This window comes from Gymnoscopelus braueri (genome assembly GCF_963280865.1).
Source record: "Gymnoscopelus braueri genome assembly, chromosome: 8".
Classification (NCBI taxonomy): Eukaryota; Metazoa; Chordata; class Actinopteri; order Myctophiformes; family Myctophidae; genus Gymnoscopelus; species Gymnoscopelus braueri.
In genome coordinates, this window is record NC_137609.1 from 32869982 (window position 1) to 32884871 (window position 14890).

Below are 14890 nucleotides of genomic sequence, written 5' to 3' on the forward strand. Positions count from 1 at the left end.
TTTATACCATATGGATTTGAAGCCAACTAAAATGATAAATTGAGAGGCAGTGATGTAGTATGTGGGTTATGCCTCTATCCCTGGAGCAACGTATTGTGTTACATGCCTCATACAGTAACATACAGGGACATTAATACCCATATACTGTACCCTTCCTTGTCCTAGGATTAAATGCATAGTATAGCCTTTCCTGCTGTTCCCCTGCTGTGGTGTTTCAACTTTCCCATTAAAGAGCCACACTGCCATCAATACACAGTCATTGTCTATTCAAAGCTTTGGCCGTATATCATAAATGAACATAGATAATTTTCCCATTAACCACATGAACCCTAGTGTCCCCATAACTCACACGTCATAGGCGAACATTCGGCAAAACTAGCAGCTCTACAAGCTTACAACGTGACGCGTTGCAATGTGTTCTGAGCTTGTAGGCTTAAGTGATTAATTCATTATGTATTTTTGTTAAGATTGGGTCCCTGGGAGACACAATGGGTCTCGAGCTGATAAAGTTTAGGAACCCCAAATAGAGGATGGCTCGCGAGGCTAGGGGAACCCCTGAATTAGAAGATAAGTAGGTTATCAAACTATAGAAAACAATTGAGGCGGGAAAATGATTGAGTACCAACCCAATGCTTTGAATCATAAGCCTTTCCTCCTCTGGACCCATTTGGACAATGAGCAGAGAGCGGATTTGTGCTAGACACTCCAGCAGCTCCATGGTGTCCACGATGGAAACAGCATTGATGGTGTAGGCCTTGGGAAGGGCACGGATGAGCTCCCCCAGCCCGTCATACTGCCTGTGGAGCAAGCTGAACATCATACGGACCAGCTCTGGGTTCTGGATAAACGACTCCTGGGCCCAGTGTATCATAGTGTGGGAAATCAGCTCTTGTAACGTGCCTGGTAGACAAGAAGAGTGGATATTTGGGGAAAGGTGAGATTTTGCAATCACAAAGTAAATTTAACAGTAGTGTAAGTAGCCTGTTATTATACTGTAAACCGGCGGTTCTCAAAGTGGAGTCCGGGGACCCCCGGGGGTCCTTGGGGGGATACGGGGGGGTCCCCACCAAAATTAGTTAATACAGCATCACAATCATTTTAACGACTTTAACCCTTTTATACGTCGATAAAAAAAATAGAAGATATACAAAATTGCTTCTGCGGGTCCCTGGCACAACATATTTTCAGATGGGCGTCCGCGGCCAAATATTTATCAATTTGGGGGTCCTTGACGTGTTTATTAGTGGCTTCACTGGGTGTGAGCGTAACACTAAAGCCAAACATGTCAACCACTAGCCTGAAGGGGAATTCCCCCTTGGATGGGGGAGATATTCAGGCAGAGGCTCTAAGCCACTCTGCTACATGAGCACACTCATCATGTTTGTTTCCATTATTGTCTCCGCCAGGCCGAAAGGCATGGCGAGAGAGGATGTTTTGCCCCCTGTCCGTCCGTCAGTCCGTCCGTGTGTCTGTGTGTCCTGTCCGTCCGTTACCAACTAATCTCCAGCACCGTTGGCCTGGTCGCTGCGAAACTGTGCACGCACACTCCCTGGATGCCAATTCAAAACCTCTGCCCCACATTTTTCACATGGTCCTGTGATAGCGCCACCAGGAGGCCGATTTGTGCAAAACCCATTTTATTACTCCTACAGATTTTATCCAAACATCACACAAATCGGTACACAGTATCTCTATAGTCATGTGATCATGGGATCTGTCCGATTTTCCATATTCCATCCTGCTTGGCTAAGGTTGGCTCGCAAAGTTTGCAAGATTGGTCCATTTTGAACAAAATGCCTCAAATCACGAACGCAGCTTGCGATTTCAGTAAAATTGCACACGCACATTCCCACTAAGCTGAGGAAGAACTGCCACTTGAAAATGTTCAAATCAGCCTCATGGTGGCGCTAAAACAGGCCGATTTGCGTTTTTAACTATAACTGCACCGATCTGCGTGAAACTTTGCACGCACACTCCCTAGAGGCCAAGGAAAAACATCTGCCCTGCATTTTTCACATCTTTTTACAGCGCCACAAGGAGGCCGACTTATGTAAAACACATTTTTGGATATTATTCCTTGAGATTCTGTCCAAAAATCACACAAATCGGTACACAGTATCGCCATAGTCATGTGATTCTGATGGATCTGTCCGGATCTTTTCATATTCCATCCTAATTGGCTAACAGTGACTTCCAAAGTTTGCAGGATTGGTCAATTTTGAACAAAATGCCTCATAACATGAACGCAGCGTGCAATTTCCGTGAAATTTTGCACGCACATTCCCACTAGGCCGAGGAAGAAATGCCCCTCTTTTCACATTGGCCTGTTATAGCGCCACCAGCAGGTCTGATTTAGCAAAACAGATTTTTGGAACAAAATGCCTCAAATCATGAATGCAGTGTCCGATTGAAAGGCCTAAGAAGAAATGGCACCCTTATCACATTGGCCTATTAAAGCGCCACCAGGAGGCCACAATAACCTACCTGACCTGGTGGAGACTTGTGCTCAGAGGAGCACTTTTTCTAGTTTATATATTTACGTTTATTTATCAGGTTTTGTATAAATTGCAGTATTCTGTATTGCACACAGCAAGTTTCCAAAGGACACAAATGCAATGCATCCTAGCGTGGTGCAAACATTTTTGCATGGACTATGTGCAGCTCAGATCCTTTCACTAGACTGTACAAACATTAAAACTTGAAGACACACCATTGATCCGGCTCTCAAGAGTCTGAGTAAATATTGGTATTACCATAGCCTTGAGTCCAACTTGAAATAAATCTGTCCAGGAATGGGATCAGAGGAGAAGATAACCTTGCCATTATTATGCTTATTGCACTGTGGCCTTGTGAACCCTGAACATCAGACTCACTTTTCACACTGAAAAGTGCACTCATTTGTGAATGACACTCACAAATGAACACTTGCACTTTTGAAGTTTTTATTGTTTTGGATATAAATGCAGCCTATGAATGGAATGAGCTGAAGGCAGTGAAAGTTCAGGTTCATGGTGGTAGTCGAACATTCTTCAAACAAAGGACATTCTTGGATCTGTCTGTGTCTTTAGGGCTTATAGTGGTAAGATAATCAGAAACCTGTTCATCAGCTGTGTCTAACCAAAGCTTCGAGCAAGTTGTCTGTTTCCATGCATTTGTACTGTAATTGTAATTGTATAATACGCCTGGGAAAAATGTTTCTTACAAGCGCTGCATTTCAAACTGGAATTTTAGATGGTAGAGGCTTATTTTAATTCTTTTTGCATGGTTCTTGAAGGTGGGGAGTCGTATAGAAGAGAGAGTGTGTGTGTGTGTGTGTGTGTGTGTGTGTGTGTGTGTGTGTGTGTGTGTGTGTGTGTGTGTGTGTGTGTGTGTGTGTGTGTGTGTGTGTGTGTGTGTGTGTGTGTGTGTGCATGTGTGCGTGTGTGCGTGCGTGCGTGCTTGCTTGTCCAGGGCTAATCTTGCAAAGCACTGGAGCAATCGCCACCAATCACAGCAGAATTTCTAGACAGGCTCTCTAACCATTCAGCTATGACCAGCCCATTCTAAGTACCATGTAAATGTTATGAAGGTGTACCGGAACCTCACAGCAAAAAATATATTTAGTTAATTTGTAAGCATTAGTGAGTTAACACTGAAGCTGAATCTAACCTGCTTCATCAATGCAACATCTAGCTAACCATAATGTGAAGTGGACCTGAACAAATAGAGTCAAACTATTCAGTCGATACACTACAAAGGAACACACCCCTTGATGCTCCTGTTAGATTGTCCAGTCAATCTTTCACCGACAGACATACACACCCTTACTTCACTGTGATTTGGAAGTGCTTGAAACAAGCAATGGCGCTGTAAAGTAAACAGATTGTTTGTGCCACAGCGAGCATCTTGCAAACAATAAAACAGGTTGCATCCCCCCAAAACACGCACGCGCACGCACACACACGCACATTCACACACTCACACACACAAACACCTTCCCTCCATTGTTAGGAAGTGTTGCATTGGAATGAGGATGACAATTACAATACAACCATTCCCCGTTGTAATATTTGAACTCGAACGCCTTACTGATGGTGCAGCTTATTGCTCACCATGGTTGCGGGACAAAACAAAGCATGGGAATACTGGTGCTCACCTCAGCTCTTTAATCTGGGTGGGTGAGTCACTGTGGATGAGATGAAGCCATAATCATGTCTAGGGTACCGAGAATCACGTTCCACTGAGCCCGTTTGCGTCATTGTTACGCTAACACTCCTGTATGAGCTCATGTATTTCAAGTGTGAACATCTGCATTGTAGCATCACCGTTGAATGAAACAACTGTAGTTGAATACTCACCACCACTAGTTTTGAGTTTATACCCTTTCATTGAAAAAACTAAAAAATCAAATAATCAAAAGCCTTTTTCTGGGCAAATGTGCTATACAGTGGCGCTCGGGTGGCACACCACCACAGAGGTTGTGGGTTCGAATCCACCGTGGTGCACCCGGCTTTGTCGAGCGTCTACATGAACACAATTGGCCCGTGTTCGGGGGAGGGAAGCCAGGCGGGGATGGTGATATTGGTCATTGCACGTACTCCTACGGGCTGGGGTGGCACCTGTCAGCTGGGAATGTTGGGTGGGAGGAGTAGGACGAATTAAGGCTCTACGTCCTCCTGGTGGGGGCTCCTCACTGGCAGGTGAGTCAGTAGGATACGACAGCAGTGACAACACAGACATGTGTGTGGGGAGGAATCAATTGGATAACGACTAAATTGGGGAGAAAAAGGGGTAAAAAATAATTGTCTACTCTAAATAAAAACTTTTTTTTAAAAGTGCTATACAGTAATAATGTTGCGAATTTGCCTGCTTTTTAAGGAAAGTTTATTCAAAGAGTAAAGAGACAAATTACAAAAATAAAACAACTCTTTGGTTTTATATTTTCTCCCACAACCCCCTTCCACACCAACTATTTCACTTAGTGTGGCTTTTACAGACAATCTCAGTCAATCTCATTTTGGCACTGGCATTTGCACATTAATACGTTTAGTTGGAAAATAATTCTCCTTTTCTGATGTTGATATAAATGGTCCGACGGCAGTATCAAAGATCCATGGTATTTCATATCCTATTTCTCAAAATGGACCGTTTGTGATCTTCTGTGCTGAGCAGCAAATAACCTGTCAAAAGCAGGCCTATCCACTCCACCACGGATTGAGAACATTCCTGCAACACCACCTGTCAGTCAGTCAGTCAGTCAGTTTGAAGATAAGGCCCGCCTCTGGCTCACTAAAACTCCAATCCTCCTCTTATTTTCAAGGTCATGCATAGCCTGAAGACAGCAGTGTCGTGGGAAACCCTCTGAAATTATACAGCGTGCGAGCACATATTTCTGACAACTGTCATCTTATTTCTATTCTATGCATTCTCCGAATCCCTCAGTTGTTCTTGGAGAGGAAACAAGCATTACTAGACAGATTTCTTTGTATTATATACCTCAGGGGTGACAGTATGTATGTTTTGCTTGTACTTGAACGTGAGTCTACTGTATGTATCTACAGTATATAAGAGACACTTGTGTTATTATTCTAAAGAATGTATTTCTACCTGCATTGTACCATATTAATAACATATTATTAATATGGTATGTGTGATATTCCTATTCTGCTGTAGTCTTTTCCAGGTCTTGACAACACTTAATACTAATTGGTTCATGCCAATAAGGCTTTCTCTTCTCTGACCTCTGAACTGGACGTAGACAATTACAATCACGTGTTTGTATTCTATATTACAAAACAATATCAACATTGTGATTGTGACTTTTCTTTTTTTCCTAAATATCATCTGTTATATTGTATTGTTCTTACTCCCATATTGTATTTTTGTCTCCGCCAGGCCGAAAGGCATGGCGGGAGAGTATGTTTTGCACCCTGTCCGTCCGTCCTTCCGTGTGTGTGTGTGTCCGTGTGTGTCCGACTGTGAACAGCTAATCTCCGACACCGTTGGCTTGATCGCAGCGAAACTGTGCACACACACTCCCTGGATGCCAATTCAGAACCTTTGCCCCAAATTTTTCACATGGGCCTTTTATAGCGCCACCAGGAGGCCGCTTTTTCTAAACACATTTCTTGACAGTACTCCTACAGATTTTGTCCAAACATCACGCTTCCAAAGTTTGCAGGAGTGCTCCGTTTTGAACAAAATGCCTCAAATCATGATCACAGCATGTAATTTCCCTGAAATTCTGCACGCACATTCCCACTATGCAGAGTGGAAGAAATGCCATTTCAAATTTTTCAAATCAGCCTCATGGTGGCGCTATAGCAGGCCGATTCGTGTTTTTACCTATAACTGCACCGATCTGTATAAAACTTTGTATGTGCACTTTCTAGAGGCCAAGGAAAAACCTTTGCCCTGCATTTTTCACATCTGCCTTTTATAGCGCCACCAAGAGGCCGACTTCTGTAAAACCTTTTTTATATTACTCCTTCCCATTTCATCCAAATTTCACGCAAATCGGTACACATGATCTCTATAGTCATGTGATCAAGACGGATTTGTTTGATTTTTCATATTCCATCCTGATTGGCTAAGATTAACATCTAAAGTTTGCAGTAGTGCCTTGTTTGGAACAAAATGCCGCAAATCATGAATGCAGCGTCTGATTGCGGTGAAACTTTCCACACACATTCACACTATGTTGAAGAACAAATGCCACCCTTTTAACATTGGCCTGTTGTAGCACCACCAGCAGGTCAAATTTAGCAAAACACATTTTTAGAACAAAATGCCTCAAATCATGAATGCAGTGTCCGATTGCCGTGCACGGCCTAGGAAGAAATGGCACCCTTTTCACATTGGCCTAATATAGTGCCACCTGGAGGCCAAAATAACCTACCTGACCTGGCGGAGACCTGTGCTCCGAGGAGCACTTTTTCTAGTTTATGATACTTTCTTCTCAAAACGTTGGCAACTTTCAATTCTGATTAAAACTTTTTGAAATATATTATACTTTGTTAAATATTTTACTTTTAAAACTTGAACTTTGAAAGTCTACGGGGAGAATGTTGAAAACCATATTTTCTTTAAAAAGAAAACGCATTATTTTGTTATAATGAACTGCATTTATTAACTTTTGGTATATTTTCCCACTTTACTGTGTTAATGAAGTTGCATACTCGAAGGGAGGTAGCGAGCGACAGGGCATGTACTGTATGACAGTACAAATACTTTTAATGACATGAATAATGAGTCTGGGACACACAGGAAAGATGAACTCACTGGGTTTCTTCTCTTCCTCTGGCTCTGGCTCCACCTCTACCTTCTTCTGCCGGAATTTCTTCAACTTGGCCAGCATGCGGACCAGTCGTCCTCGAAGAGAGTTGTCCACCGCTTCCTCGACCTCCTCTTCCTCAATGTGTACACCTGAGAGAGGGAAAACTGATCAGATCCCACCTCAACTCCACCATTGGAGAGGTCACAGTTTTCACTGCATACAGTACTTGCTGAACCATTGCACTTTGGCTCAGTTTTGTTTTGCCCTCTTTGGGGCTGAAATTCACTTTAAGCAATAATTTAGTAGTTGGCAAAGACACACTTGAGTTTTGTCTTGCACTGTATTCACTTTTGTTCTGCTGCAGTGGTTCTTAAAGTGGGGTCTAGGGACACTCCCAAGTTCCAATTAACTCTGAGAGTTGTGGGGATCCTTGAAATTAAAAAGTTTGAGAACCACTCTTCTACTGTGTAATGTTCAAGAATTTCTGGTCAAGCTAGCCATGCAAGATAATACATTTACATGGATGCAGTATCACTGTAAAATGTATGATTGGGAATGCTGGTGTTAAAATCTAATCAAAACTAACCGCAGTGGGCCAGAAGGTCATTGTGAAACACGATCATAGCATCACGGACTTCATCAGGCACTGGACATTCCTCGTCCTCAGCACAGTTCTTGAAATTCATGAGCATGTTCACCTACACGTACATGCACACAAAATGGAAAAAGTAATTTTACAAGATAGACCACCACACAATACTAATGACAGCATAGTGTACAGCAAAATGACTGTAAGGTATCTGTAAGCAAAGCAAAATAAAGTAAGTTTTGTGTGTGTGTGTGTGTGTGTATATATCTTATATATATATATAAAAAAGGAAAAAAGGTTAGCTGTGTTGCACAAGGCAGGAGAGAGTACAGCACCTGTTCCTGTGGTGGGGAGCGGAACTCGCGGGTTTTGCGGGCAGTCTCTGCCGCTGACATGGTGAACGCCATCATGAGCTCATTGTAACGCAGCCTCTGGTCCGCCTGAATCTTACTGACAAACTTTTCTGAGAAGGCGATGATCGCTTCCACTCTGTGCCGTAGCTCGCAGTCGCAGAAATACTGAAGAAGTGTGCACATCTAATAACCAGAGGGAGTTAAGATATATATATATTATTATTAGGAAATTATTATCAAATTGGCACTTTATCCCAAAAATATTGTAGTGAGAGTTGACTCAAATGAATGGTTTGAATCTGTAGATGATCTTTGTAAACCATACCTCTGTACAATCTGCAAACTGTTAATAAAGTAAAGTATTCAATAAATCAATCAATCAATCATGAATTTCAATTAAATTCATCTTTGATATGATCAATACATATACTTGATCCCCTCCTTTTCTTTGCCTATTTTCACAGAATGATCAGCTTTTAAGTTCATGTGGTTAAAAGGTGAATGTTAATTGATCACATCTTCCACACCTGCAGTTTGACAGACTCTGGCAGCTTCATCTGAAAGAGCCCTTCCTCTACCACTTCTATCTTGGTCTCGCCTCCCGTTGTCTCCCCTGACTTAGCCTCTTTCTCTGTCTCCTCCGCTCCTTTCTCTCCGTTGACTATGTCCTCCTCCTCCAGCTCGGTGGCTTCCGCCTCGTCCAGCTCTTCATCCTCAAACTCCTCCTCCTCGTCTACCTCACCCACACCTTCGTCTTCTATGTCCTCTTCATACTCGTCCTCCGACGCCTCTGTCATCCTCCTCCCTGCTTCCTTCAAGGTGGTCTAAGTGATATGTGTTGGTTAAAACAAAAACAAGAAATGATGACTATTATACCAGGTTGCTTTTTTTGTTGTTGCTTTTTTTCTCTCTGTGAGCGTGTGTGTGTGTGTGTGTGTGTGTGTGTGTGTGTGTGTGTGTGTGTGTGTGTGTGTGTGTGAGCATACATTTGTTGTTAGCACTTCAGCTGCGTGAATGAGAGAGGGGGAGAAGAGAGGCAGGGGAGGGCGGGGCTATTAGCAAGGTTATGATATTGCGCGAGAAAAAAGGACGCTTCACCGGCGCGTTTCAATGTTGTTGAGCCCTTTTTCTCCGTTTTTTTTCCCTTCACGCCGTTTGGTGCCGCCCCCAAGGTTGGTGCCCTGTGCTGCACTGCTTTTATCCGCCAGATTGGGACGTTCACGGCATATTTTGCACCATCGCGGTGCGTTCATCATCGGTGACGAGTGCCTGTAACACAGCCAGCAGCGTGCTGCGTGCGAGTCGCGCGACTGTCTGTGTGTCAGGATTCGAGGCCACAATCACGTGCAGCATGCGTCCCCTCCCCCTCCGCCTAATGGCTGTGAATGGGGCCGACGCTTGCTTTAGCGTGATTGTGTGAGTGTGGCTTCAGGAAGTAAATTCCTAGCTGTTGGTGCGCGAATGCGCTTCCCTTCGTCTGATGTGCCGCGCAGCATGCATTTTGACGACACATGTGCACCTGCGCACCAGTTATGTGCCCCCCTGGTTATAGAGTGTTTGTTTAGTGACAAGGGTCTCCCTGTCTTCAGCTCTTTAGTAAACAGAAAATAAAAGTTCAGGTTGGTTAACAATTTCATCCAATCAGGAGAGAGTACCAATTTATGAGCTTCAAGTTTATAGTTTCTTGTCTAATTCTCCGTAACATACTCACTATGGGATATCAGCGCAGGGGGCGCTGATATCCCATAGTGAGTATGTTACTCCGAATTCTAAAGAAACCGGGGTGACATCCGTAACCCTGAGTTTTCCATTTCCAATTTTGCCTGCAATATTTAATTTTTTTCATCACTTTCAATTTAACTTTTCATTCAAATTGGTATCCCGATGAGAAAATGTATTTTCTCTTTACTAAAGAGCTGGAGAGACGGGGAGACCCCTGTTACTGTAACACTCTAGCAGTGATTATTATCAGAATATAGAGCTACTTAACAATAATTAACAAATAAATATCACTTACATGCCCTTTTCCTTTTAGGGCTAAAGGCTTTGGTACTTTCTCTGCTCCCTTCACCTCCGGCTCCGGCAAGGCGAGGAGCTGGGGCTGCTCTTCCTCATCGCCGGTGGTGAAGACCCTGGGCTCGATCAACTTCAGGATGTGCTTGACGTCGTCGTCGTCGAACACGCCCATGATGAGGAGGGTGCTGCAGAGCTTGAGGATGGGGACGAAGTGGAACTCCACGCTGCCTCCGACGGGGTCCCGCATGGCTTGGCCCCCGTCCTGCACCGCCTCTGTCAGCATGATCAGGGCCTTGGACTTCAGCACCTATAAGAAAGAAATGAAAGGGGGGAGTATTTACTGGCCTGGAGGAGGGGGATGACTTTTCTGCATTTAGCCAGCAGATGGCTGCTCAGACGACTCAGATGACCGCGAAAAAGGAATGCTGCAGGGTCCTTGCACCCAGAAATGGTATTGATTTGAAATACATAAATAAATACATTACTGGTACATGTCCGGTTCCTGCATCATTTTGGCGTGATTGTCAAGGGCAGACACTCACAGTGTTTTTTTAAACACTTTTTGACAATTTGTTCTCCCCTATTTAGTCATTATGCCAATTGGTTCCTTCCCACACACTTTTTCTGAGTGTTGTCACTTCAGTTGTATCCTACTGGCTCACCTGCCAGTGAGGAGCCCCCACGGGGAGGACGTGGAGCCTTCGTCCTACTCCTCCCACCCAACACTCCCTGCTGAAAGGTACCAAACCCAGCCCGTAGGAGTATGTACAGTGAGAAATATCACCATCCACGCCCGACTTCCCTCCCACGAACAGGGGCCAATTGTGTTCGTATAGATGCTCAACAAAGCCGGATGCGCCGCGGTGAATTCTTTACCACTGCGCCACCCGAGCGCAGTGGTTTTTTAAACACACTTTATGCAGAATTATTATTGTGAAAAATATACCAGTGAGATATTATATCAAAAATACAAATTGTTTACTTGAAAAAGTTACAAAGTATGACTTTAAGGATTAGGAAAGAAATCATTCTTCAAATCAATTACCTCTAAGGGGATGACGGGACTCAAGGTGTGGAGGTCGAGGTTGGTTCCCACAAACCCCGTGGGGGCGAAATGGAGCTTGGGACGCAGGCAGGTGGTAAGCCCCACCCCGGGCAATGCGTGAGCTTTGTCCTTGTCGGAATACAGACTGATGCTGCGCGTCTCGTCCGTCATCGGCACGATGAACTCTTTGTTGGTCCCCAGGCGCCCCCTCTTGGCAGACTCCAGGTGCATGCTGATGAGCAGGTCGTAGAATCCGCTCCTCATTGGCCCGGGCAGGTAGGTGTCCTCTATGGCGTAGAAGAGCTGGGACTCGTCCACGTGGCTGCAGAGCGCGTGCGCCACGCGGTTGTTCCCCAGAGCGCACACCGAGCCGTACAGCTTCAGAGTGTGGTAGTGGAACTTCAGCAGGTCCATGCGCTCAGACAGCTCCAGGATGTCAATGCAGCTAAGAGAGGTGCAACAAATGTTGATGATTTAAGACTAGGCATGTAACGATTCACTCAACTAATCACAATACTTTTTTTCTCTTACACAAATCCAGTATTTTCTTCTCTTTTATTTATTTTTTTCAATACAGTAGCAAATGACTGAAAACCTTTCATCAATTGTCAATTCTCCTGTATTTTCTTCCCTTGCTGTTTGCATCGCAATACATTTTTTATTAAATCGATTTAAATTGTCACCAGTTTGAATCGATTTTAATCGATTGACGATAAATCGTTACATGCCTATTTAAGACAGTGATATGTTTTTTAAAAAGAAAAAGAGTTTTTGTAAAAGAGTTACAGCTCTATATTCTGATTGTAATCATTGCTACAGTTCAGTAACTCTCCCCGTTTCTCCAGCTCTTTAATAAACATAAAATACATTCTCAAATTGGCATACAAATTTGATCCAATCAGGAGAGAGGACATTATTACTGTCATGGCAACAACTGGATCGGCGGGCACAAGACTGCAGAGGATGAAGGAGTTTCATCAATGGCCTATCTTCCTTGTGGAATTTAAGTATTGAGTAAGTAGTAGAGAGAACCCCACAATCATTTGTCAGCTTAACTTTTATAGTATTCTAGCTCCCATTGTGTCTTCTCATTTTGTTTCACTTCCAATGTCAGTTGTTTATTCTGTATCCTGTATGTGTTCTCTCTCCTTATTGGATCAAATTAGTATCACAATCTGAAAATGTAACCCCAGTCACTGAACAATTCATAATATAGAGCTATTTAACACTTATTTTAGCAAAGAAAAAACAAACATACAGCACACCCCTTTTAACAAGTCCAACATTCTGTTCACAAATCCTTGCTCCTTGCTGTGATAAGTGGGGAATTTGGTTTTGCACACTAGCTCCTTGCTGTGGCAAGTGGGGAATTTGGTTTTGCACACTGAATGAACACCATAAAACCATTTAAATGTAAAATGTAGTTCCAACTCAGTGCACTTCTGACCGGTTCTCCTCTGGGATGTGCAGGGCCATCATGGTGAGTGGCTCCCTACACTCCACCATCCAGCCCAGTCTCTCATTAATGCGCGCCACCTCAGGTGCCAGGAAGTGGTTGGGCATTCGGCTCCAGATGACCGGCGTCAACATCTGGACGTCAAGGCGTGGCGGACACTGGGGGACGGGGTTCCTCCGTTCGCTCCTGAACATGGCCGCTGAGATAGGCATGATGTTCTGGTGAGACGTGAAAAAGAAAATGAGAAAAGGTGTATGTACAATCGTACATATAGGATGTTTGAAATCATAGCATAGAGTACCGAAGTCCCCTGGGTCATAAAGATATTTTCCCATTGAAAATTGTCTGGCCATTTGACTTAATTATTATGGTTAAGAAGCATCTAAATTATCCAAAAGGTGAGAAAATGAAATGCCGCGAACAAATCGTTTACAATTCGCAGGCTTGGAAATGACAACTACATCTCGCCCCACCTCTCAGAATGCCCCAAATCATGATTTTGTTTTTCAAACATTTTGTTTTTGGAACACATTTCTTGTTACGTGATTTAAAAATATGGAATTTTTAAATGGGAACAAAATCTTCATGATCCAGGGAGTGTTTTTTTTTTTTTTTTTAGACTTCAGTACTCTATTGTAGAGTTGAGGGAAACTGATAGATGCTTTGTGACAGACCTTGAGCTTGCCTAGATCTACTTGAACCATGTTCTGACTGGAGGGCTGGACAAACACAGCTGGGAACAGCTTGGTGTGGGGCTCCACCTGCAAGGAGGAATCATTCATGTTTGTATTCAGTTCAAGTTCAAGTTCTAGATGTTCAGCACAATATACAAACACAAAAGACAAAAGAAACAATACAAAACAATGTACAGTAAGTCTAAAGATTTAGACAAATAAAACTCATGAATTAAAGAAAATCTTTACAGTTTTCAAAAGAATTTCATAAATACAATTATATTATAAATAAATGTAAAAAAATACATTGTCAGGAGTAGTGAAAATAGCAGATCTACAAGCTAACAACACATCACATTGCGACATGTTTTGAGCTTGATTTGCTATTGTTACTATTTTGGCTCACAGGGAAACATCAAATCTGTCTTTTGGGTCTCAAGCCAAAAAGTTTGGGAACCACTGGTCTAGCGCATTGAAAAGGGGACAGACACCCTCGTTCTCTGCCCACAGGGGTCTATCCATGGCCCCATATTTTTTTCCCTAAATGTTTGCTATGCTATGACATGCCCAGAATAGGGACGTTCATGTGGTTCAATGTCTGTGGTAAAGTTCATAAGTTGTACTGTATGTCTCACAGAGATTTACAATAGCTCTCCTGACCTGGTAGAAAGCGTTGATCTCTTTGCCGTTGGCAGTGAACGTCATGAGTCCTGTGTCCAGGTCAATGAGACAGCCAATCACAAAGTCCTCCTGGCTGACCCGCGTCTGCTGGGAGCTACTGAACTCACCTCCCCACACCATGTAGCAGTTACTGCGCTTTATGCTAGACAGAGAAAGGAGCCCATGATATTTAATTGTTAGGTATCAATCTATATTAGTGGTTTTAACCCATTAAGACCGGGAAAGCATCTGTCATTTTAGATTTCAGCTAAAAAAAAATATTTTATACTTTGGCTATTCAAAAATAGCAGATATACAACCTCATGCACGAAGTGACGCGCTATGAGCTTGTAGATCTGCTATTTTTTTTTAGTCTTGAAAGTTTGTGCAAATCTTTGAATATATATACAGTATATATATATTCTTTTAAAGCGAAATCTCAAATCTTTGCTTCTGGGGATCCCTGGAACAAAATATTTTGAGATGGGGGTCCACAGCCAAATACATATCATTTTGGGGGTCCTTGACATTTCAGAAAACTGTTACTATATTTTGTAACCTACCTGTCATGAATGTTGCCCTTGTCATCACCAACAGTGACGGTGACATTTCTCACTTTGTGGAGGTCAAAGTGTCCGTCGTACTGGTGGTAGTCGGGTGTTATCCAACCCACCCACACACCACCCGGTTCTTGTCCCGCAAAGATCCTCACCGAATAGTAGTACTGGCAAAAGAGGAGGCGAGTAATCATTCAATATTATTACAGGGTCATTTCAATACACTTGACTGTGCAAATATATAGAAAACACCAGTGGTTTTCAGGGTGCCAGGGAGGCCAATTG

At 43.2% G+C, this 14890-nt stretch overlaps 1 protein-coding gene across 1 annotated transcript in view; it reads right to left on the bottom strand.

Annotated features, from left to right (window-relative positions):
* LOC308090779 (ryanodine receptor 1-like) overlaps positions 1-14890 on the bottom strand; it is a 124911-nt gene that overhangs the window by 65288 nt on the left and 44733 nt on the right. The window contains exons 32-42 of the mRNA XM_080436044.1: positions 14612-14772; positions 14049-14211; positions 13389-13475; positions 12706-12932; positions 11259-11703; positions 10215-10520; positions 8725-9021; positions 8180-8380; positions 7842-7953; positions 7261-7404; positions 627-900 (exon numbers count right to left, since the gene is read on the bottom strand). Of these exons, the coding sequence (XP_080292170.1) occupies positions 627-900; positions 7261-7404; positions 7842-7953; positions 8180-8380; positions 8725-9021; positions 10215-10520; positions 11259-11703; positions 12706-12932; positions 13389-13475; positions 14049-14211; positions 14612-14772 (2417 nt within the window). The remainder of the gene's footprint in view (positions 1-626; positions 901-7260; positions 7405-7841; positions 7954-8179; positions 8381-8724; positions 9022-10214; positions 10521-11258; positions 11704-12705; positions 12933-13388; positions 13476-14048; positions 14212-14611; positions 14773-14890) is intronic.